Genomic DNA, 25,833 nt, shown 5'->3' on the forward strand with positions numbered 1-25,833 from the left:
AGAAAGAGTGGCTTGTTTGCCAGAAGTAAAAAAACACACCCCAAAAACAAGCCTTTTGTGTGTGACTGTTAGCATGAAATTACTGCACTTATCCACACAAGTTTTCTTCTTCTGATTTTACATGCAAGGATGCTTATATCTGAAAGAAACAGAACAAATCCCTGTTTGCCTTACTTAAGTGACTTGGGTCTGTATAAGAACTCAAGAACTGTCCAGCAGGTTCAGATGAAGGTTACAAACAGGAAACAACAGGGCGGGGGGAATCAGTTATAATTAGCCGTGTAATGAGAAAAGCTTACACATAATATGCCTTCTGGATATTATTTTTTGAGTATTCATCAAGCCCTGGACATCCAACTGGGAGAGGGCCTAAAGGATGTAAGGAGTCCGGCGGTCCTGAAGGTTCCCAAGTTGTTAAGGGTTTTGTAGAATAATGCAAGAACCCTGAACTCTCTCCCCAGCCTCCTCAGCCCAGAGTAACCTCACAATAATAGGAGTACGTAATACTATATTACACATACAAAATAAGGGTGAGTTGAAGCTCTACTTTTTCTCGCATGCAATCCCCTCTGGTTTACCTGAACATGAAAACCAGCCACCATGGATCATTCCCTCTTAGAGCCAGTTCCCTAACCAAGAAAGGTTCATCCTTGCTGTCTCTGTGGGAGCTTGTTCTAAAAGGGGTGGAAATGGATCAGAACTCCTCGCTCCTGCAATTGCCATGTTGTGCTGCCTTTTAGATTTCATGATTTATAACACAATAACTGTTCCAGATGCATAGTATTACAAAATGTAGTCTGTTCTGAAATCATGCAAAAAGGAAATAAACACCCAGAGAGTTTTACTAGTAGATCTTTGGGGGGGGGGGGAGGGGGGTTAACAGTTTGTTCTGAAGACTAAAAAACATGGAGATTTAAAGAGTTCACAGTTACAAATGTATGGGGGTGAGGGATTGGGGTTCCCTTTTTAAAACACATCCCAAAAAACATTTGAACTATTTTAGCATTTTGGCTGTTGTGGTTCCTACTAAAATTTGAATTTGAGGTACTGTATCAACATCAGGTGCACTGATAACTTTCTACACTTGGATTATTTGCCACTGTGAAAAGAAAAAGACACAGAAATCCAACACATCAGTTACTTTTCCTTGTGCAGGGAGATTTTTATTTTCCCCCATGGGAAAGAATTCAAACATGAGATTCCTCCACCTGCAGCCTGATGTGATATAGTCCCAGAAAAGCTGTACCGTACTATATGACTGCGACACTTGTGTAGCCAGCTAATAACGCAGTCACTTACCTTTTAAAGCCCCTGTTATTTGAGGGAAAGAGTATTATTTCACGCTAGTGCCAGCATCTTGAGGCATCCTGGCCTGCTGAGACTATGTGGGTCGAGAGTCGTATTCATTTCTGAGGAAGTATTTTTATTTAACTCCCTTAACCTGGGTTTCTAGCACTGGTCCATCTGTACCATTGCATGAAATGGAGCAATTCAACGAGCCTTTCCCTATCCTAGCATTTTCAAGCCAAAAATGGAGGAAAGTGACATTTCTGCCCAAGAAAAAACAGGAGAAGTTTCACAGGAGGTATTTAAGCAGGGGCTGGATGGCCAACTGCAGCTCCCACACGGAACATGAGGCTGGAGCAGAAGCTCTAAGATTCTGTCCTAAGCTCCAGGATGGAGGTTTCCATTACTAGCTGCAGATTGGAAGTAGCTCCTCAACTTGTATCCAAGGAGCCTCATACCCACAACCCACAGAAATTAGTCACCTACCACTTGACTGAAATATCTGTTTCGAGAACATGTAACGCCAGGGGCACTATTAGGTAAAGGTAAAGGTACCCCTGCCCGTACGGGCCAGTCTTGACAGACTCTAGGGTTGTGCGCCCATCTCACTCAAGAGGCCGGGGGCCAGCGCTGTCCGCAGACACTTCCGGGTCATGTGGCCAGCGTGACAAGCTGCATCTGGCGAGCCAGAGCCGCACACGGAAACGCCGTTTACCTTCCCGCTAGTAAGCGGTCCCTATTTATCTACTTGCACCCAGGGGTGCTTTCGAACTGCTAGGTTGGCAGGCGCTGGGACCGAACGACGGGAGCGCACCCCGCCGCGGGGATTCGAACCACCGACCTTTCGATCGGCAAGCCCTAGGCACTGAGGCTTTTACCCACAGCGCCACCTGCGTCCCCTATTACTTATGGCCTAAGGGCCATATTACTTATGGCCTATGGGCACTATTTCTTATGGCCTAAACCTTGGGGCCCCTGATTTTCCCAGGTGGAAAAAAAGGAGGGAAAATTTAGTCTGCTGACTCCATAATCCCCTCTGCCACACCATGTTACAGATCCTGCAGTTAGTTCCCATCCATGGTTAGCATTTTATTACATATATACAGAAACCACAGAACACCTTTTTAAGGGAGGAAGTTCCTCTTTCAGTTTTATATAAATTTCAGGACAAAAAGATATTATGCAGTATTACAATGTAAAAAGGAAAACAAGTCATGTTTGCCACCTGGGATTTTACACTACATTAAAATCTTTAATGATTCAGCACCATCAATACATGTGTTATTTGCTCTAGACGGATATTACATGGTTTTAGCAAAATATAATTCTCTAAGATTTAAGTAACTATTACACTAGATAAAAATGGTTTTGGAGAGGGTGGGTTTTAGAGGGCTTGGTATTCTAATTACTCCATTTTACATTTTTAAGACAGACATGATCTAGACAAATGCCACTAGGAAAAAAAATATCCATTTTAAATGCATGAATTATAAATCAAATTACCTTCCGTTCTGCCCTAACCTGATATTCTTCCTCCAAGTGTCACTTTTTGTTAAAATCAATTTCAAATTTTGAGTATTGCTCAGCTCACCTAATTGATAGCAACACACATTCATGATAAGCATAAAATGAAATTGTTTCTGTAATACAACTCAATAGTGGGAATTGAAGAATCGTTCACAGTGACCTTGCAAGGGGGTTTGCAGTTATTAAAAGACATAACTCTGCTGGATCAGTGACTGCAGTATTTGGGCCTAAGACTTGCCAGATATCAGCACCCCAGCCTCAGCACAGCAATTGGAGATTAGTCCATCATAATGACGTACCAGGGAAGTGTGGACGGCAACCTATTATATGGGCGGGGGGGGGCATGCTGGAGGCCCACAGGATTCCTTTTGGTGGAGACAGCTTCTGCTCTCCCCTCAACATTGGTTCCAAGAGCCGCACTCCCCACCCCCAGGAATGAACAACAGCCTATTCACCTACATAGGAACTTGAAACATGAGCCATTCAGCGACACCATTCGAGTGGGAGTTCAAAATGGGTATGGGCACATTTTGTGTTCTGTTTCTTGGTGACACTGGAGTGTGACGAAGTAACTTGCAGCGGGACAGAATGTAAGGGAGTGGCCTTCTGAAGCCTTCTGAGTCATGTTTACTCAGAAATAAATCCCCTTAATGTCAGTGGATCTTACTCCACATATGTTTGCTGTGAGAGGCAGAAAGACAGAAAAGAGCAGCAACCTTAAGTATATGAAATCATGCAGAAATGAAACTCTCAAACCCATTATAATTTCTTTTCAGTGCACCAAGAGCAAGAGAGCAACTTTCCCCATTAAGCCTGGAACATAAATGAGTCTCTGTCACTTCTGATACACTTAGATCATTCCCCTGTGACTCAGAACAGCATATTAGAAGCAACCCGGGACAAAACATACGACACTGGCAACGTGTTTAGCAGCCATTATCCAGCTCCTGCACAAGGTTGTTTTGTCATAGGCAAACATCATTCCATAACTGCCACTATTTGTACACAGAAGAAAACAAACCCAGGGCAAGTCCTGTTCCATAGGGCTTAGACCCAATCTACTCATCATGCAGAATAAATGAAGGGGTGGAACTTTGAAATGTACCGCTTCAAAGTTTAGGTGAGGGTGGGTCATGCTTTTTATGCTCCCTGCATGTAATAGACCAGCACATCAGCAAGAGCTGAATCCTAATGTATATAGTATTTTACTACCATGCAGAGAGCTTGCATAAAACAGTGTTTGAAAAAAATATGACACCCCCCCCCCACCTGCAAACCAAAGTGGAACAATCTAGAATGCAACCACTTCATCCTGAATTAGGTGTAGATTGACTCTGAGTAGCCTGAGACACACCCCAGTGAAGTCCTCAGGTTTCAGCAAAACTGAGCTCAAACTAAAGCCTCCTGGTCCAGGCTATGGAGATGCCATCTATAGCCTACAACAGCCCTCTGAAATAACAAGGGCATGATTTCGAAATACTGAGACCCGGGAGATGACTTCCATAGAATCATTATTCCAAACCAATGATCTTCCCCCTTGAAGAAAATAATTTCCTTCTCTGAATTAAAACCAATAACCAATGCACAACATTCCACCCTCGTTTGCAAGTAAAGAGAGAAGTGGCATGCAACCCACCCCAAGTTGAGCATGTTTAAATTAGTCATTACAGGTGGACAGTTGTGCATGTGCTTCAGTCTCTACTAGACTTTAAAAGTAATTAATTTTAGCTGGATCATTGCCATTCCACAAACATCTGCCATCAGTTTCAGGTAAAAGCATAATGTAGCCCCACATGTACTTGCACCATAAAAATTAAACCATTTCAGAGCAGATTTGCACATACATGTACACTACTAGACAGTTTAACAATGCAACCCTTGATAAACGCTGGCTGAATGGCTGAACTGACTCCACTGAAAAGCACTATAGTCAAGAGAATGTACACTATTAAAATGTTATCCATTGTATTCAAACTCTGATGATCCATTCATACATGCAAGTCACCATTTGATTTGCTGCCGTCAAATGAGGAGCACGCACACCTGCAGAGTCAGCCTTAAGTCCTTGGCTACAAGGCAAAAATCAAAATGTTGATTCATGCCAAGAATAAATATTGTGCCTTCGCTTCCTTTTTATTTATTTGTTTGTATATTTGAATCCCATGAAGTGGAGCTAAACATATAAATTAAACATATATTCTCAATCCAGTTGAAGTTAAGCACAATCCGAGCCAAGGGGAGGGTAAAGGCACGTGGCTAAAACCTTTTCTGTGGAATTTCAAAGTGTTTAACTTTCATCAGATAGTAGCAATCTAGCAAATCTCACTGCAGAATTTATGTCTCTTTTAACTGCTTAGTTCTTTTGGTCATGAAGAAAAAGTGGCAAGGGCACACAGTACTCTTATGTCAAAAATAAATATTATGTGTACAGTATATCTCTGTGTACAGATATATTTAATAGGACATTCTAAACATGAAAACATACGTTTGCAAACAGAATTCACCTTGACATACACGAATGGAGAGCTACATACACTGCATCTGCAAATTTCCTCAAATCAAACCCCATATATGTAGATATATATTTTTTTATTAAACTGAACAATATCTACCATCTCCACTTAGCAGCGAGGGATAGGCCTACCCATTTTCCCTGGGAATATTACAGTGAAACCTCAGTCAAAGCACCTCTGCTGGCCAATTTCCAGTTCTGAGAAACCTGATCAAACATAGTGGTTCTAGGTCTAAATGTGCACCAGTTTCACAGTACTGTAATGCTTCATTGGTGTGCCATTTTTTATTTTTATTTTGCTGACCTAACTTCCAATCAACCTGCTACCAATGAACTGAAACAAGCATCAGGCCCAAATGTGGGCAGGTTTTTGAACCCTGAGCCAACCCATCTGGGGGGATGCCTGGAGAGAGGCCTCTCAGCAGGTTTCACTGCAGACCTAAAATGCAACTGGGCAGTGAGGGAGTTTCGGGTCATTTCTAAAAGTCTCCTACCTGGATTATGGACATCCGGCTCGGGGGAGCCTCACTGGCGTTAGTCCCTTGCCCTGTGAAGCTGGTGTGGCACCCCACATGGCCCTGCGGCACAGTCAGGTTGTTGGAGGCAGGTTTCAGGTACATCACCTCCGACCGGGGCGAGCTCAGGGGCAGCCGGGTCTGGTAGTCAAAGTACATGGGGGACGTGGCCAAGGAGGGGCTGCTGACCACGTTCATGACATTGAGGGGCCCCCGGCTGTCCTCCCCTTCGCTGGGCACGAGCATAATGTCGTTCTTGCTAATCTTCTTCTTCTTGCCCTTGCTCCCGCCGCTGCCTCCTCCCCCACCTCCGCCACCACCCCCTCCACCCAGCTGGGGGTGGCTGTACTCAGCAATGCGGCAGTTGTAGGTGCGGATCTCCTTGTTCTCCCGCTTGCACTTCACGGCAATGGTGATCATGGCAGCCAGGAGGATGATGGAAACGGTGCTCAGGGTGACGATCAGAGGCAGGGACAGGTCCCAGTGGGGTCGCCTGTGCTGCTCGCCATTCACCTGGGGCTCACCTGCTTCAGGCAGAGGTCCAGCCAAGGCCCGCACAATCAGCTTGGCCACTGCGGAAAGGCTGGGCTTTCCGTGGTCACTGACCTTGACCACCAGCTCAGCCACAGGGCTCAGCTCTTCCCAGTAAGGGTGCAGTGTGCGGATCTCCCCGCTGGTCGGGTCCATCTCAAAGAGGTGCTCCTCGTTGCCTTCCACAATCTCGTAGGTGAGGCGCCCACTTTCCCCAAAATCGCTGTCCATGGCACGGACAGTGCCCACGGGGTAGCCAACGCCAGCGTTCCGCGGGACCTGGAGCTCGGCGGTGTCATTGATGAGGGCTGGCAAGACAATGAGAGGAGCGTTGTCGTTGACATCGAGGACAGTGACGCGGACGGTGGCGTTGCTCTCTCGGTGGGGGGAGCCAGAGTCTTTGGCCAACACATGGAACTCAAAGTGCTTGGTCTGCTCGTAGTTGAAGCTACGCAAGGCATAGATGGCGCCATTGGTGGGGTTGACGGAGACATAGGTGTAGATGGAGACGTCACCCACGTGCCCTGGCAGGATGGAGTAGGACACTGTGCCGTTCTGCCCCAGGTCTGGGTCCTTGGCCAGCACAGAGCCCAGGTACTCCCCGGGGATGTTGTTCTCAGGGACCTGCAGCACGTAGAGGCTCTTACTGAAGCGGGGAGGGTTGTCGTTCTCGTCCAGGATCCTGACAGAGAAGGATTTGGTGGAGTTGAGTGGAGGGCTGCCCCCGTCTCTAGCCAGGATGGTGACATTGTACTCGTCCTGCACCTCTCTGTCCAAAGGCCGGTCTGTCACCACGGTGTACAAGTTGTCATAGTTCTCCTCCAGGGTGAAGGGCACGGCCCCGTCCCCCCCGCTGCCATCCCCTTGCACCCGGCACTGCAGCTGCCCGTTTTTGCCCGAGTCACGATCCGTCACTCTCACCAGGGCGATAACGGTGCCGGGAGGAGCCGCCTCGCTCAGCGCCCCTTGGCGCACCGAGACGAAGCCGATGGTGGGCGCGTTGTCGTTGCGGTCGACGAGGCGCACGGTGACTTTGCAGTGGGCCGGGATGGGGTTGGGCCCCAGGTCGCGCGCCTGCACGTCGATCTCAACGAGGCCGCCCTCCTCGTAGTCCAGGTTGCCCTTGACGCGGATCAGGCCCGTCTGCGGGTCGATGCTGAAGAGCTCGCGGACCCGCTCGGGCGCGTAGCCGCTGAAGGAGTAGAGCACCTCGCCGTTGGTGCCCTCGTCGGCGTCGGTGGCGTTGAGGTCGATGACGGCCGTGCCCAGCGGCGCGTTTTCGGGCAGCTCCACCACGTAGGAGGCGGCCTCGAAGACGGGGCTGTTGTCGTTGGAGTCGATGAGGCGCACGTTGAGCTGCACGGTGCCCGAGCGCGGAGGGTCGCCGCCGTCGAGCGCCGTCAGCACCAGCGTGTGGTGGCTCTGCTCCTCGCGGTCGAGCGGCTTCTGCACCACCAGCTCGGGGAACTTGGTGCCGTCGCCGCGGGCCTTGACGTCGAGCGAGAAGAGGCCGTAGTCGTCGCGGGTGAGCACGTAGGTGCGCAGCCCGTTCTCGCCGGCGTCCGGGTCGTGGGCGCTGGCCAGCGGGAAGCGGGTGCCCGGCGCCGCGTTCTCGGAGATGTCCAGGTCCACCTGGTCCGACGGGAAGGCGGGCGCGTTGTCGTTCAGGTCCTGGATCTCCACCTTGATCATGCAGATCTCCTGGTCGTTGGCGAAAACCTCGAGCGACAGCTGACACTTGGCGCTCCGCCGGCACAGCGCCTCGCGGTCCAGGCGCTGCTTGGTGTACAGCAAGCCGCTCTCGCCGTCCACGTCCAGCAGGTGCGGCGCCGAGTTCTCCAGCACGCGGAAGGTGGACTTGGCGCCGCGGGCGCGCTCCAGGGACGGCAACCCGCCGCCCGCGCCGGGCTGCAGCCGGGCATCGCGGCCGATGTTGCCGATCACCGTGCCGGCGCCCTGCTCCTCGGGCACCGAGTAGTTCAGGTTCTTGAGCGTCAGGGCAGGCAGAGCCCAGCACAGCAGCAGGCAGCAGCAGGCCGAAAGGGGCCACATCCCCGGGCGCGCCGACCAAGCCCCCCGACGAGGCCGCCCGCTCTGCCCTCGCTCCCCGCGGCCGGGAGTCGCGCCCGCCGCCTCGCTGCGCCCCGGCTCGCCGCCGCCGCCGCCGCCTCGCTCAAGTTCCAGGACCTGTTGCTCGCCAAGATCCGCGCAGACCCGCCAGCCCCACCATGGAGGCAGCGGGCGGGTGGGTCCCCCTTGCTGTGTCCAACTTCGGGGTGCGGGGCGCGAACGGGGCGCAGAGAAGAATTCAGAACCACGCAGCTTCTTTTCTGGACCCGAAGCAGAAATATCCTCAAATGCGGGGACTTGGGGGCGAGAGTGCGCGCCTGTTCTCACCGAAGCGCTTCCTCGCTCCAAGGCGCCTGGCCCAGAAGCGCAGCCCCGCCAGCGCGGCCAGGGAGGGGCGAGCAGCCGCCGGGCGGGGAGGGGGCCGCAGTCGCTCGGCCAAGACTTGCGCGGGGGGGGGGGGGGCGGCGGGGAAGCGACGCCTGACGGCTCCGGCTGCCGGGTTTCCTCAGCGAGCCTCTTGCTGCAGTCGCCGATGCAATCTCGCCGGCTGCGCTGCTGCCCAGCGCCGCATCTCTCAGGCTGGACCCGCCGCCCGCTTGGCCGCCTCCTGCGGCGCCAAAAATAATGTTCTCAATGGGAGGGGAGGCAAAGCGCGGTGTCCAGAAGCCCCCCGAAAGAGCCGGGTCTCTGCAGGTTTGTAAGTCCTACACACCAGATCCTCCTCCGGGAGGAAGAGGGAGAGAGAGATGATTCAGAGCCCGCCACAGCCGCTCCTCCTCCGGATTTGCAGTGGGTCTCTCGGCAAAACGAGACGGGGAGGGGGTGTCAGTTAAAAAAAAGGAAAATCAGCCGCCGGCCCCGTCAGAGGCACGCCGGGGGTTGCTGCGCCGGGGAGATCGGGAGGAGCCGCCGCCGCCGCCGCTGCTCGTGGCGCCGCCGCCGCCACCGCGACGAGCCCCTCGCCCGCCCGCCCGCCTCTCGCTGCTGCCTCTGTGCGTGTCTGCGAGAGCTCTGCACTTTCCTCGCTGCAGTTTAATTTCAGTTTGCCTGCCTCGCTCTCTGTCTTGGCCGTCAAGAGGAAATCAACAGGCAACCCATGGCTGGGCGCATAGAATGGAAGGGGGGGGGAGCGAGAGGTGGGCGCTGTGTGTGTGTGAGTGTGTGTGTGTGTGTGTGTGTGTGTGTGTGAGAGAGAGAGAGAGAGAGAGAGAGAGAGAGAGACGCGCACACGAAGTCTCTCCCTAAAAGGGAAAACAGCCTTTGCATTCACGAGGCAGCGCCTTCAATCGCCCCTCTTTTCTTCCTCGCGCCTCCATCTCCTCCCCACCGCAAATGCCACTTTTGTCCTCTTCACCGAGTAGAGCTCACACAGCTTGGCTAAAAAAAAATATTTTCGAATCCTTTTATTTAAAAAAAATGCTCTCAGAAACTGGGAGGGAAAATCATGAGGCTGCAGCAGCTACGGCTCTTCGCTGCATTTTTACAAGCTTTTTAAAGAAATACGTGTCTGTGGAGCGACAGCAAAACGGGGAGAGATTTTTACGGGGGGGGGGGGTTGGCTGGCGGGAGGGGCGGTTATTGCTGGTGGATGAAGGGTCTTTAAAACAAACACACGCACAACTCCCTCCCTTGGACTGGATGTCAGGATTTCACAGAACAGTCTTTACTCTCTCCCGGCTGTCGCCCATGGAAGCCAGAGCCAGAATTGCAGGTGTTTCGAAGCGTCTGGGTGAGTCAAAGCTCGCCGAGCAAAAACAGAAAGCACAGAGCACCCAGTCAGTAGCGCCTCACGTTGCTCCGGGGCAGGCGAGAGTTGGAGCTTCCAGGGCTCTGGACACACAAGACACCCCCCCCCCCGGCAGTCCGGGCTGGAGGATGCAATTCTAGTCTCAGAAGCGCCGAGTGGGAGCAGGAAAAGAGGCTGCTTTTAAAAATAATGCCATTTGTTGCAATCCACGCAGAGCTGGGGGGAGCCCAGGCGTGGGGAGGGTGCTGGCCTCGGCCCCTGGAGGTTGAAGGAGGGTCCGAGAGGGCGAGAAGCAGCCTGGGACCCCCACCCCCGCTGCTCTGGGATGCAAGGTTGCTGTGCCCCCTTGTTTTCCTGGGTATCACGTGTGATAGAAACACCCAGAGTTCAGATGGAGGGGGGGGGGCGGGAGAGAAACACGCCGCACGCTCGCACTGCGCACACACGCAATCTGAAAAGCACAGCTCTGGCAAGTTTCGGCGCTGCTTGGATGTACGTGAGAAGCAGTTGTCTTCTCTTGCTGTTATTTTGTATCTCTATGTAAGTCCTGAGGAGGATCGACGGGCCAGGAGCGAATCCTGCAATCCGCTGGAAGGCGAAGGCTGCTTCGGTCGCTTCCCACGCCTGAAAGCAAAAAATCCTCTCGCGGGTGGGTCAGTGGGTCAAACCCCACGCGCAGCAGGAGGGCGCGCGGAGCCCGCAGCGAGCAAATCCATCCCGCAGCAGGTAACGGCTGGGAAGACCGGAGGCAGATGCAACAGTTGGATGTAGCCAAGGAAGAGGAGGAGGAGGAGGATCGGCAGTGGCGCCTCCCCCTCCTCCCTTTCTGCAGCATTCGCCGGATGCAGCCGCAGCAGCCCCGCGCTCGCTCCCTCGCTCTCTGGCGGGCTCCCGCCTCCGTCTTGCCGACTGACTCTATTCACCTCACGCCGCCGCTTAAACATTGATACTGATTTCTCGCCAGCCAATGGCGGCGGAGGCCGAGGGGCCGGCCTCCAATGAGGGGCGAGTGCCTGGCTGCCGCGGGGCGGGGCCAGAACCCCCCGGGCTTCGCTGTCATTGATGAGAAGGGAGTCGGAGGGGAGAAGCGGGATGGGGCGCCGCCGCCTCTTTCGCGTGCGCGGGCGACGCGGCGTCTCCTTCTGCTCCGGGGGCTTTTCTAGGGGGTGCGCCTCACGGTGTATGCAGCTCCCCCTCCCTTTCGCAGGGTCCACGTGCAGCCAGATTCGTCCACGTTCGCTTCTGTTTTGTTTAATCCGGATTTGCCATTTCCAAGAAACGCATGAGAAAACACAACGCAAACCTGTTGCCAGTTTGCAGCGAGCAGCGCCCCATTGGGTATCTCTCGACAACACCCCTTGCCATCTTTCTTGACTGATGGCTGTTGCAAAATAACGGGGTGGGTTGAGGTTCCCACGGGTCCTTCTGCCCCCAGCCTAGGGGAAGGTATACTGGCCTGCCCACGCCCTGCAAGGCGTCCTTTGGGTGAGGCTGGGGTGTAGGGGACGCGAGGAGCTCCGCACTCGCTCCCTTGAGAAGCTGCGCGATTCAAGCAGTCGCGCAGTGGACGCGAGAGTGGCGCTATGGGAAGCACCTTTGGAGAAGGTAGCGGGGAGGTCACTGAACTACTCGCAAGGGTGCCAGCGCACCTCGGTTACCCTTTTGCAAAAGCGCAGCAAGGCGAAGATGATCCGATTCAGTCCCGCGCAAAGGGGCGGCACATAAACGCATCCAAAGTCCCCTTTCTCCGCTACTCAAAGAGCGCAATGATTTGTACCAAGCCAACCCTCCTGAGGTTAAGGCGCGAATTTAAAATATTTTTAATCAACTAAAAGCTAGGTGCACTGGGGTCGGCGGGCAGGCAGCGGCGGAGACAAGGCTGCAAGTCTGTGGGGTGGCTCCCGAGGCACGCAGCTCTTCGCCAACTTTGGGCACTGTAATTGAAACAAAAGTTTCTGGTCCTCGTTGAGAAGGGAGGGGAGCTGAGATCCTGTAGACCGGTCTTCGGCACCCTGGTCTACAGCTCCCCTTTCTTCTCAATGAGGACCAGAAACAACAGCGGAGAAGTGACTAGGCGTCGTGTTCCTCCCGGCTCTCCCAGTCCTAGTAGAGGTGTAAGCGCATCGGGGGCCAAGGCTGCGCTGTTGCCCCAACTCGTCACTTGCTCTGGAAATCTCCGTTCAAGACACGTCAGGACTGGTTGGGGAAGGAAAGCACTGTGCGCCTGGCCAAGGGCGCTTTCTTCATTATTCCTGCTAAGGCTAAGCCCTGCCCTGACATGGAAAGAAGGCCTTAAGCCCCTTACACTTGGGATGCCCGTCCCCCCCCCCCCTTAATTCCTCGTTGCCACGCAAGTCTTCAGTAGCGGGAGGGGGAATCCGCACACCACCGTGCCTTATTGTACCCAGGAAGGGGATTTCCCCAGGTGCACCCTGTCCTCCACCAGGACTAAGAGAATGAAAAAAGGTCCAAGGCAGAAAGGAGAACGCCTCGCTCGCTTTGCCTCCTGCGCGATCTCGAGAGAAGCAAACCCGGCAGCAGAGGAGGGCTGGGACTCCCCCCAGGAAGAGAAGGCGGGGAGGCGCGCAGGGTCGCCTTCTAGGCCTCCCTCCGCTGCGGTTGGAGGTGTTAGTTGTGAACAACAAACTTGCAGACTCGCCCTCGCCCCTTCCAGGAGGCATTTGGGGAAAGGTGAACGTTTTTGATTGCTTAAAGCATTGATCTCGATTCATAAATACTAAAGTCAGGTTGCCATTTATAAATTGTGAATGACTCCCGCGTGAGAGACTGACATGAATCACTTAAGGATGGGAGGGAGGAAGAGAATATCAGATTGTGAGGGCAATTACAAAAGCCCCTGGAAATTATCTAAAGGGCCGGGATTTTTCTTTCCTTTTTTCTGGGGCTTGGCAGATTTCTCCAAGGATAACTGCTGGGACTCTTCTCGAGCGACGCTGTTCATAAATCTCAGTCCGAGACGCGTCTTGGGAGGATTTGCATTCCGGTTCCTGTCCTCCTCCAGACGCTTCCCCAGCCAAGCCCCCTCGGCAGCCTGCAAATGGACAGCTAGCCCTGCAGAACGGCGCTGCTGCTGCTGCTGGCCATTATCAAGCCGATACAGAACTGTGCAAAAAGAAAGGAGGAAAGGCACGCGAGCGGGGGGCGGGGGGAGAGAAATGGGAACAAAACCCACAAAAGCGCATCACGTCCTGCATGCAGCACCGGAGAAGACTGAAACTCAGGATGCGATTGGCTGAGAAAGAATCTCCCAGGATCATAATCAGATCCTGGGCTGCGCGGTGGGGAATGCCTCCTGCTGCAGCGCCCACGCCTCTTTCCCTCGCTCAGCCAGTCACGCAACTTTGCAAATTCATAACAACAACAACAACAACAACAACAACAACAACAACAACAACAACAACAACAACAACAACAACAACAACGTCTATTCAGATAAAACTGCAAGCCGCGGGAGGGTGCTCCATCTGCGCTGCTGCTTGCGGTGGTTGCAAGGCACCTTGCAAAGTTTGGCCGTGCTTTATCTTCTCCATAGGAAGCGGGGGGGGGGGGGAGCCGCCTTGCGATGAGGCTGTGCCTCCCTCTAGTGCGCAGAGCCAGTAGCACGGCCTTGGGGGCATGTTCGCTGGCAAGGAGCAAAGGATGCCCTGGACCAGGCGCAGCGGGTGGCGCCTCAAAGACTACTGAAACGGCCAGGTGGTGCACGCTCGGTAGTGCTCAGTGGTGCACGCTCATTCGCACCACAGAGTGGTTTCAGCTTTTTTTTTTTTAAAAAAAAGTTAGATGGGCTTTTATTTCTAGAGGTTAGAATGGTACTGAGGTTAGAATGGTACTGAGAAGGAGCAACCCAGTATGTGTTAATGGCATTGCCAATGTTAGGATGTCTGTGTTATCAACAACTGCTTTTCTGCATTTGATATCTCTCTGATGTTGCCTGTTTACAGCAGCCACCCCTCCTCTCCCAGGATAACATATCATGCATCTGACAAAGGGACTGAAGTCCGCAAAACTCATTACAGTATAAATGTGCTATGTTGGTCTTTAATGAACCAAAATGCTGTGTTGTTTCTAATGTCTATCAGGCTAAACCCTATAATTTATTTAGGAATTCTAGGAGGTTTTATAACTGAGATGCGTAATGTTGTTCTACGTGCCTTTTTTTTCTTAACTCCCCCTCCCACAAAAGAAAAAAAATCTGTCACCACCACAGAATCTTCCACTACAAAGTAGTGGAACAGAGACATGATCCACATGGGATGAGCATCTTAATTATTGCAAAAAGCACATAGTTTAAATGGAGTTCCATTTAAACAAAGAAGAAGACCACTACCAAAAACAGCCACTGCCCAATTTTTTTCATAGGGTTTATGGAAGTTTGACAAATCAGTCCTTTTGAGGAGGCAATGGGGTATGCTAGATATTTGGTGAATTGCAGTAGTTTCATTATCTATATAAACAGTTTTCAACAATGAAATACATATTTTCTTTTTTGTAATTTTCAAATTACAATCTTGATGGACCTCATCCTTACAATGCAATCATTGGGAATTTGAGGTGAGATCCAATTTAATGGAAGTGAGCATTTGCTCACGCAGTGGGGCTTCTACTTCTACCTCTGTATCAGTTTTGGAGGTTTGAGGAACCATCCAGAACTGATTTGGAGGGCACATGGAAGGCACATGTAGGGGGGAAATGAGAAACCAGAAGTCTTATTTTTCAAGTGGTTGTCCATAAGCAGGCAGACATCACTGGAAGTCACCCACAATTCCCTAGTAAATATTGGTTTTGTAGAATTTTCCCACCTCTTTTGTTTGCTTGCTCTGGATCAACTGATGTCGTTCCCCAGAATTCCATGCAAATTGCGTCAACATACATGCACACAAACATGTTTGTTGTGCTAAAGAAGTTGTGGCTGTTATCCAATCAGTAAATAAAGGTGCTACTGGTTTGCTGAAATTATTGAGTCATGTTTTTAAATAACCCTTTATGTTTCATGCTTTATAGTGGTGCCACATATATACCTGTAAACACATGAGGGGAATGGTATATTAATGTGGTTGAGGTGGACACTAAAAACGTGTGATGAATCTTATACTTCACTAGATCATCAAGTGATCTCCATGTGGAGAAAGCACTGGTAGCAAGCAAGCTTACACAAAGGCTTGAATTGAACACACAGGCTTTTCCCTGAACACATGAAGGTTAAAGGTGTGAGCATGAAGATCTGAAGGAGGCTTCTGCATGTGTTCAGTTGCACCTGCTTAGAAACCTCCATGCAACTGGGAACCTTTGCTTATCAGGGGATAATGGATGGGGGGATCTCATACTGACAAAAATATTGCCATTTTGCTATCGTTTTTTGGAAAAAGGAAAAGCAGTTTTGTTTTAACATCACTGAAAACCAGCTGCCAGTGGCTCTTTAAGCATTTGTTGAAACAACCTTTTAGGTTACACTTTTGCTTGTGCTTTTTCGCCTCCTCAGTATTTGTATATTGTGTGAGTTTCGAGCGTAAACAAAAAATGGTAAAGAGCATACTGTAGATAAGCTTTCAAATTGTTATGTGGCATTTTACCCACATATCTGTCAAGTAAAAGGTTAGAATTTTCACTCTTCTGAGGAAAACATACCAATTAGCAGCGAGGCAATCCTGTTGCAAGCTTAAAGCTTGGGGGGAAAGTTTTGACATATTTGCAGATATAGTCGCTGCCATTTGTGGCCGCATATTTCTATGATTAATCTTCTAGCTGACCCAGACTTTGTGGTGCCTGACATGCCTACTAGAAAAGGACACGATTCAGCCAAGCGTATGCACAATGCAGCATGATACTAAGATACGTTTACTCTGAAGTTGGGCACACTGGTGGGGGGATTAAATCCCTCTGACTTACATGTGTGGGGTGGATAACAAAAGAATTGGCTGGATTCAAAACTTGAGGCTTAGCACACTCTCCACCAGGAGGAGAGAACAGCACCAAAGTCCCCAGCTGGGGCTTCCCATCACTCTCTGCGTGCAGCCAGTCCATGACACATATGCTCTAAGGAAGCATGCGGAGGACTTTATCCCCAAAGCCACACAGAGATCAATGGGAAAATCAAGCAAATGCAGAAGTATCTCCTGTTGGAATAAAAGTGCTTCATTTTAACCTGGTGTTTTTAATTACTCTCTTTGTCATTGGAACCCCACAAACAGGAAGTGCAGCCATTCCCCTCCCACCACATCCTCTCCCTGCACCAAACTGGAATCGCGAGGGCAGCTGCCATTTCCTCCCAAGGAGGTGCACCATTGTTCCCTGTGGAACACAAGTGCAAGGTTAGAAGCAGCACCACACTTGGCACTAGGAGCAGAGGGGAGGGAGAGGGCCAAGAAGGGCAGATGTGCTGCTCCATGGGAAAATGAGAGGACATTACCCTCCAACCTGCATTCGTGACTCAGCTTTAAAGTGTGCATTTATCTGCCTGTCTACATGAGCACTATGATGTTAGAAATGAGTAATCACAGCTAGGGTTGGACAGATGTCATTTCAGTTTCACATGCACTCCGTTTTAGGTTTGTTTCTTCCTATTTGCAGATACACACACACTTATACACACAGTATTTAAAACTTTGTTCACGTATTATATACACTTTGTACACAATCTTCCCCTAAAATACACATTGTTTAAAATGCATTTCTTCCATAAAAGTCATGTTATGCACATTAAAAAAAAAACTGAAACAGTGTTGCAAAACTCAGAGAAGTGTGTAATCCAGTTGATTGCGGTGTTTCAGTTCATGTATAAGTTCTGGGCCAGAGAATCGGGTCAGTTCAAAATGCAAACTGAGCAAATTTCTCCCCCTACTCACAGCAGAAGTAGCCACAGAGTCCCCCATGAGACCCTCCCACAGTGCTACAGTTTATTTATTTTTTAATTTATTTTGACAATTCATATACTGCTTAATCACAGTCATCTTTAAGCAGTATGCAGGAGATGTAATATAATGAAACTAAAAATCAATTAAAACTCTAAAATCAGAATTCAGTCTAAAAGCCTGCTGGAAGTTCTTCACAAGCATCTCAATACACAAATTATGCTGGTCTCAGGCCTCAGAAAAGGGCAAACTACTGCAAACAGAATGATCTTTTATAGGTACGGGAGTCATTTCCAGGTGCTCATTCAGCATTTATTCTGGTTTATTTGCAGTTTATATGATGCTATGTTACCCAAAATTGCCACTGCAATTTTTTCTTTGTTTTGGCATTGGGTTTGTTGGGCAAGAGTGCCCAATTCACTTCAGCTGAGCACCCTGAATTTGTCAGTATGCAACTGATTCCCAGTCACAAAATAGCAACAGTTTGCAAAACAAGTGGCAACAAGAAATCTAGAAACTCACAAAATACCAGAAACATTCTTGCCCACTAGTCAAGGGCCAAAGGACACTCTGCATTTACATTTGTAGGTGTGCATCTAAAGTCTTTTACGTGTACACCTCAAAAGTTGAAAGAGACAGCCACAAGCCTGCTTGCCACATCAGATAGGCAGGTGTGTTTGACTCATTGACACACCCAAGTTTGAGAGTACAGGCGTCCCCCACTCTCACACAATCAACTTGTGCTCAACCGTGTATACGTGCGGCACTGGAAAATAAATAAACAATTCCAATCAATCCATCCATCCATCAATTCAAACCTGAAATGGCAGGAGAGAGCTGGAAAGTCCTTGTGGCTCATGAGGAGACCCTCCCCAGAGCCTGAAGAGGATGTCAGTGAGCCAAAAGTCAAAAACAAAAAGGCTCCAAAATGAGGCATGGGAGCTCTCACTGCTGCCACACTACCCTGCGCAACAACTGTTGGGTGGGAAGCTGCATTGCAGGGGACTCTCCACTTACACGCAGTTCGCTGAGGCGTACAGGGCCCCAGAACATGCTAAGAACTTCTGAGCATGAACACCGAGGTACACAAGTTGATGCTTTAGTTCACCAAGAGATTTTTGAAACATATTTTCAAGCCCAGTTTCGTTATGGCAGTTTTTGCATTTTTTATTAGTTTTTGCTAACATAATCGGCACTCTTCATTATCTCGTTTGTCTCTCCTGCTGTTTGCTAAGTACTGATAATGTCTTTGTTCTTATAAATAAACAAACAGAAGGTTTCTTGACCAATCTCTCTAGATGTTTAAAATTTCATTAAACATGAGCTCAACTGAACAGTTGTGTCATCACAGTTAGTACACTTCAATTAATACAGTTTGATTCTATGGCAATAGCTAATGTTGTTACACGGTGAGTTCACCCCTCACTTATGCCAGGGAAGCCCTGCAAAGCAGTTCAGACGTGCTGAGCATACGCTCAACAAGAAGCTGCTGTCCATTCTACTCCCCAGCACACTGAAACACCTTCAGGCTAAACTAGATGCGAAGGCACCAACCAAGACTGCTAAATCACATCTCCCCCACATTCAGGCGTACAGCCAATCATAAAGAAAGGGGTGGGGACATGGGCATAGCCAGGATATTTGTTGGGGGGGGGGCAGCCAAAGTTATTTAGCTTTTTGGGGAAATCAAAGGTAAAAATACCTGGTAAGAGGACAGTTATTGTGCTTTTAATATTCTTTTGGGAGCCGCCCAGAGTGGCTGGAGTATAAAGAATAATTTAAAATTTTAAAAATACATTACAGGGGATGGGATGGGCAAGCTTCTGCTGCTGGGGGGGGGGGGGGCAGAACCTCAGTTAATTGAGTACTTTCAATGCTTTTCAATAATATTTGTGGATCTACACCCATGGGGTGGGGGCTGCTTTTAAGATCAAAATGGGCACACAGGTGAAGAAGCTGAACCTCCCTCCTAACCACAGCCAAATAATTTTTTTCTCCCAATCGACCTGGCAGTAAAGGCAGAGAAACAAAGGGGCTCAGGGAGCTGATCATGAAGAGATGAGCTCCCCAAACCCATGTGCCCCTTTTGATATTAAAATCAGATCCTATCCTCATGTTATTTCTTATATTTATTTAATCAATTTCTGTGCTGCCTTTCATGGGAGGATCCCAGGGCAGTTTACAATATAAAAACACAAAAATACATAATGTAGTAACAAACAAAAACAATAACCTAACTAGACATTATGGCAGCAGCAACCGTTGTTGTCACGAATGTGCCCTGTGCGGAGACAGTTTCCCCAAACCACGCCCTTTTGACAATCAGCTGACATCACTTGAGAGGGATGACTGGGTTAAATCCTGCATTGGCCTCACACAGATGTTCGGAGCACACAACCAAGGGCCAGGATTTAATACTCTCCCATCAGCTGATGAGTAGGGCTTAAATCCTGTTCAGTTAGGCAGGATTCCATGCAAAGCCTTCCAGATTCAGGAAGGGGTTTGCATGGAACGCCCCCCCCCCCCGGCCTTAAGAGGAAGCCTTCATCCAGGGAAGGGATTCCTATGCAAACTCCTTCGGCAGCCAACATGCCTTTAAACAACCATGCACATGGGCTAAGGACTCCTGGCAAAGTTCTCAGGCCCAAGAATATGGGAGAAGAAAGAAAGAAAGAAAGAAAGAAAGAAAGAAAGAAAGAAAGAAAGAAAGAAAGAAACATTGCTGACACTTTGCCATAGGAAAACAGGGCAATTGCAACAACGCTATCTACCAGCAATAGATTGCCTAGTTGTCCTTAATGGGAACGCCCTGGACTGAGTGGTCTTAGTTAAAAGATCAGAGTTTAATATCCAAAAATTGTATTCAAATTAAGATTTCCATTTGCAGAGAAAATGGGTAAGTTATGCCCCTACTGCACAATTTGTTTTAATTTAATATGTACAACAGTTTTAAGTTTTCCAAATGGGTAACTTAGGATAATTGCCCACATCGTTCATGTGTTTCCTCATTGGTGAGTCCATTGTGCTGTAAAATAGCAGGCAGAATTGTTTGGAAGAAGAGTTGCATTTTAAATTAAACTTCCCATTGAGTTGTCATATGGATTTGATCAGACTGTTATTGTACATGAATAAAATATAGAAAACTTCTACAGCACATTTATTGAGGCTTAAATGTTGCCTCTTAAGGGTTGTGCTTTTCCATTTCACTCTTTATTGAGGAGTAGTCAATAGCCAGCATCTAGAAATGGTCACATTCAACCTTAATTAAATGCATATTTGGGAAACTTAATGTAAAGTGCTAGCCCAGAAGGTTAGTTAATTTGGCTGTAAAGTGAAAACCATATTGATTGATGCAGGCCACAATACTGATGTGAATTCCTCTGAAATGTAGCATTTGCTGTCCTGACTGTTGGAAGTACCTCGGGTCATCAAATTGATGCAGAGGTTATTGAACTCTTAATGCAAAACTTAATTACTCAGAAATCTGTTGAATATGCATCTTTTAAAAACTTACCTACTGTTATATTCTTTAAGGGACAATGACCTCTTCTGACCTTTGCCTTGTAAGAATGAAATGTTCTCAATCCAGATTGAAAATGGCAGGTTTCCTGAGCCTGCAAATACCTAATGGCATGCATTTGTTTGAATTAAACCACCCCTTGTGTTGAGCCAGATAAAAATGTACTTTGTTAATATGCAAGGGCATCTGTGAGCATTTTCTATGAAGCAATTATGTGATCAAGGAAGAGAGACCCGCACACATCTTGATTTGGGTCAGGCACAGGCATGAAGGAGTTCTCCAGCCATCAGAATGCCTATCCTACTTTTACTGAATGGCTGGATACAACTTTTGAGGTGCATCCCCACATCTAGCGCCACCATTTGTATTTAGCTAGTTGCTCCTGACTACTGCTGGAATCGGAGCCAGTTTATTTCTCTACATGTAAAGGTGTGTCCTGTTCTTGTGACTGTTACTTGTTAAGCAACAGGTCAGCTGAGTACTGCCACCCTACCCACCCCACCATCTCCCATTTATATGAGACCCAGCATGGGATGCTGAAAATGTGGTTTAAAAAATGTGGCCATGCAGGCCTCTCCATGGAGAAAATTCCTGGGGCGTTACGCTGCAGTTTGGAAATGCCTTCCCCGAACTCCCTCTTGATCCATCTTCCCTAGCAGGTTTGACCCAAAGCAAAGCCTCCTCAGACAATTTTAAAAATCAAAAACAAAGCACTCCTTGAAATACATTGGGCCCACCAAAAATATTACAGTGAAATTCGGATTCACGTGAAGTAAGTGGTTAGATAATGCTAATTTTCAGATACAGGCTGACTGTCCAACTGTTTGTGGTGGTGTGGGAGTCAATGGGTTAAAGTACTTTAGTTTATCGATATAAACAAATATGCCTAGTACAAAACCTACATTAGTGCAATGAATTTCAGCACCACAGAGGTCAGGCTTCAGCTTTGTGGGGGCATTCCCAAGACTGACCAATGGAACCACCTTGCAGCCTTAATCTTCCACCTTGCTGCTTCTGTCTGCTTGCCGGCTTCTCCAAGCAGGAAATCAGAGACGAGACAAGAAGGAGGAGCAGCTTCCATTGGGCCCTGAGGAAGAAAACACTGGTGTGAGCAGCAGTGACAGGGGCAAGAAAGCAGGCCCACTCAGCAGGGGAGGAGCCCCACTGAAAACCTCTTGCCCAAGAGTCCTCTAAAGTCTGGAGCCAACATGGAGTTTCTATAGTATCTATAGAATACGTATTTGTATGTAGTATTCTCCAATCTCTATTATCTATTCTCAGATTATTTTACTTAAAGTTTTGAAAGCCTTTTTAAAATCCTCTAAAATAGACATTTTATGTTGGGGGAAAGGAAGGGTTATCAGATAGGATGCAGCACCAGTTACCTTGCAAATCTGGAAGCTGTGGAAGTGATTGTGTGTTTGAAACTGTGCACCGCAAACATCCATCTCAGCTCAAGTCAATTGGCTGCAAGCTCTGGTACACTCTAATTAAGGTCTTATTTCTCATCAGGAGAGGGCGGTGACAAAAAAACCCTTTTGTTTAAATGGGAGTGGGATGGACTTGTTTGTTGGCAACATACTATTTACAATATGACACTTAGAACTGGAAAACAAAAGTGTGACCCAATATTCCCTCAATGGTGAGTGTACGACCATAAGAATGAGATTTCCAAAGCAACAATCCTCTGTTTTCACAAAAAAAAAATATGTACTGTATCTGTTTAGCTAGTGTTACCCTGAGAGATATTGCCCATCAGATTTTCCTGGGTATTTGGAGAGCATAGCATTCATATGAATAAGTGCATTCATATGAATGAGTCTTGTGTTTCTGGAATAGCTTACTTATCCTAGAATAGTACAGTAATTACTTACAATGTTAAAACTGTACTGGGGAGACTTGAGTTACCATTTCTTCTCAGCTGTGAATCTTGTTGGCTGAGCTGGGCAAGTCGTTATCTCGCTGCCTAACCTACCTCACAGAATTGTTGTGAAGAAAACATGGGATAAACCAGTACATTAAGCCTGGACCTTCATAGAGGAAGAGTGGGATAAAAATTAAATAAGTAAGTAAGTAAGTAAGTAAGTAAGTAAGTAAGTTCCACTTTCCCTTTAATTTCTTAATCCTGTAGGAAAATATAATCCCACTCTATTCTGCCTTGGTCAGACCACATCTGGAATGCTATGTCTAGTTCTGGGCACCACAATTTAAGAAGGGTGTTGACAAGCTGGAAGGTGTGCAGAGGAGGGAGACCAAGATGATCAAGGGTCTGGAAACCAAGCCTGATGAGGAATAGTTGAAGGAGCTGGTATGTTTAGCCTGGAACAGAGGAGACTGAGAAGAGATATAATAGCCATCTTCAAATATCTTAAGGGCTGTCACATGGAGGAGGGAACACGCTTGATGTCTCCTGCTCTGGAGGGTAAGACTTGAACCAATGGCTTCAAGTTAAAAGGAGATTTCGACTCAACATCAGGAAGAACTTTCTGACAGTAAGAGCTGTTTGACAGTGGAATGGTCTCCCTTGGTTATGGACTTTCTTTCCTTGGAGATTTTTAAGCAGAGGTTGGATGGTCATCTGTTATGGATGCTTTAGCTGAGATTCCTGCATTGGAGGGGGTTGGACTAGATGACTCTTGGGGTCCTTTCCAACTCTAAGATTCTATGACTCCACTACTAAGGATGGAAGCTTATTTCTCATGGCTTTCCTCCTCCTCTTCCCTCCCCCCCATTCCTTTTCATTTTGCATCATGTCTATTAGATTGCGAGCCTTGGGCAGGGTCAGTCTGTACCTGTACTGCACTTTGAAAATCTAAGCAATTTAGAAGTGATTCTTATGATTATTTGTTATTATTAGATGTTGAAGGTGGTGAGAATTCTGTTAGATGCTTCTAGCCTCTTGCGTAGAACTTCACAAAGGAATTACTATTAAATCAGTTTCATTCTGTGGCGCAGATTAATTTGCATGAATGAGGATGCTGGTGGGAAATTAAACATGCATTCACAATGGAGAGAGTCATCCAATCATACCAATTTCCATAAGAAAATGAATCTTTGTGCATATGTCTACTGTCATAGAGTTGGAAGGGATCCGGTGGTCATCTAGTCCAACCTTCTGCAATGCATGCATGACAGAAAGCCAGCCAGCCTCTGCTTAGAGCATTGGGAGTGACTCCTTGGTCCACCTTCATTCTGCTTCTTTTGGTTATTGATTCCATGCCCTGAGAATAGCCTGGCAGACAATGGCTGAGGGCACTTCTCTCCCTTTTGCATAGGAAGAAGATGCAATACTGATAAAGTCTGCAGTCAGTAAATCATGGGAGGCTTAACACATCAGCCTGCGTAAAGCCTGCGTTAGCAAAAGGCAACGTAAATTATTTAAAATTAAATATGTAAATATATTTTGCTGCCACTCTGAAATATTGCTCTAATTTGGCTCAGACATATGTTGTGGGAGAAAAAAGAAAGAAACTGTGGGCTGTTCTGGTGGGTTGTGGATTGCCTCTCTGAATAGAGGCTTTCAATCAAAATATTTAGACCATTCCACGCTGTGAGTGCTGCTGACTCACTGGTGCCATCCGACAGCTTGGCAAGGAGGCGTCACAGCTGAGCTGTCGGGTGAGCTCCAAAGCAGAGTCCTGCGCAAGGATGACCAAGAGTCGCCCCAGAGAAGGAAAACCCAGGCGGGATCTCCAGCTTCTGCTTCCAAAAATTCCGCTACCTGGGCAGGGCTAGGCATGTGAGTCAAAAAGTCCCTGGTTCAAATCTTGTTGCGTCATGAACTTGCTAGTTGGCCTTGTGGAAGCACTTCTTCATCACCTGCCTACCCCCATCTGCAGAAGGAGTAAACTCTGAATTACCAGTGATGGAAAAGTTCAATTTCATCTCCTGCGGCTTGAATACACAGAATGAGGGGTTGTTGTTTTTTATCTCACATGTGCTAATGTGATTACTAATTAACTGAGCAGCAACATTGCTTTGTGAATGGTCACCATTCAGCTGTAATGTGATTGTCACTCTCTGTGTTTTGTGCATGCCTGTCTTGAACTGTTTACAGTCCAACCTTCACATCTCACCCCCCCCCACCCATGTTTCTGTCTACCTGCAATTTGGGCTACAATTTCCTGGACTCTTCTCTATGAAAGCTTATGTTATAAGAAGAGAGCTGGTCTTTAACATGCACCCACCTTAGAGGAGGTTTTAAGTGCACTCTGCTTTAGGGAGCTTATTTAAAAAAGCCTGGTGACCTTTATATTTTCCATCTGATCTGGAGACTCATCAAACCCAGTCCAGTGGTGTAAGGCTTTTGAAAATTCAATCTGGCTTTAAGTGGCCTGGGATATGGTGAAATCATTTGTATACTGTGAGTTCAAGCCCTTGGGATGGTGCTGGCCATAGCAAGCCAACCCTTCCAATGTTCTGATGATCAGCTGAGAGACAAGAGTGGAACGCCCAATGGCGCCAGGCTTGCTCGTGCCTGGGAGAATTTCAGTGAGTGTGCACCTTATCTGACCGACAAGCAGATGCTTCTGGCCAAAGTGCTGACCCCATGCAAAACATGCAACAGCAGCTGAGTGATTTATGATTACTCCAGCTTTTCAGCAAGTGGTGAATTTGGACTCATAATGGGAGTATCAGAACCAACTTCAAATCATTTGAATATATTAACAAAAACCCTGTGATGTGAAAATCAGGACGAAAAGTCCTGTCTTGGTAAAGATTAATGAAAGTTTTGCCACCGACTTCAAAGGAACTGTAATTTCAGCAATAACTTTTAACATTTGCAATGCATCTGTTGCCATCTTATGTTGAGACAAATAGCAGGTGTCAATTAGAAAAGAAACAATAGATTATGTAACCAATTACTTTCACTTTCCAGACAACAGTTTGCAATCAGAGGGATGTGTGATAAGGTTTAATCAAAGATTAGAACTTTTTAATTAAATAGGGCCTTTTGTGGCTAGTCGTTTGACATTAATTACTGTTTTAACTTGATGCATTTTGATTTGTAAGAGGCCTGAGTACAATAAAAGAGAAAAATGCATCATAGAAAGTGTTGATTACTAAAGTGGAGATAGAAACTTTTTTGTCATGTAGTTCCCACCTTTCTAAAAAGCAAATGTTATTTCAAATGCGAGGTGGCTGTGTTAGATAATCAGAGCAGTGAGCTTTTAAAGCTACATAGCAGATGGCTCTTGGAACTGAGAACTACACAAAGACTTAATTGTCATGACTGAAGATCTTATCAATCAATG

General features: G+C 47.9%; 1 protein-coding gene across 2 annotated transcripts in view; it reads right to left on the minus strand.

Annotated features, from left to right (window-relative positions):
* The window catches only part of PCDH17 (protocadherin 17), a 137,742-nt gene extending 126,637 nt beyond the window's left edge, over positions 1-11,105 (minus strand). The window contains exon 1 of one of the 2 annotated variants that reach the window (XM_028728419.2): positions 5,821-11,105. In XM_028728419.2, the coding sequence (XP_028584252.2) occupies positions 5,821-8,424 (2,604 nt within the window). In that variant the 5' untranslated portion in view covers positions 8,425-11,105. The remainder of the gene's footprint in view (positions 1-5,820) is intronic. The other variant, XM_028728424.2, reaches the window with a different exon arrangement.
* Between the last annotated feature and the right edge of the window lie 14,728 nt (positions 11,106-25,833).

Source organism: Podarcis muralis, chromosome 4 (genome assembly GCF_964188315.1).
Source record: "Podarcis muralis chromosome 4, rPodMur119.hap1.1, whole genome shotgun sequence".
Taxonomy (NCBI): Eukaryota; Metazoa; Chordata; class Lepidosauria; order Squamata; family Lacertidae; genus Podarcis; species Podarcis muralis.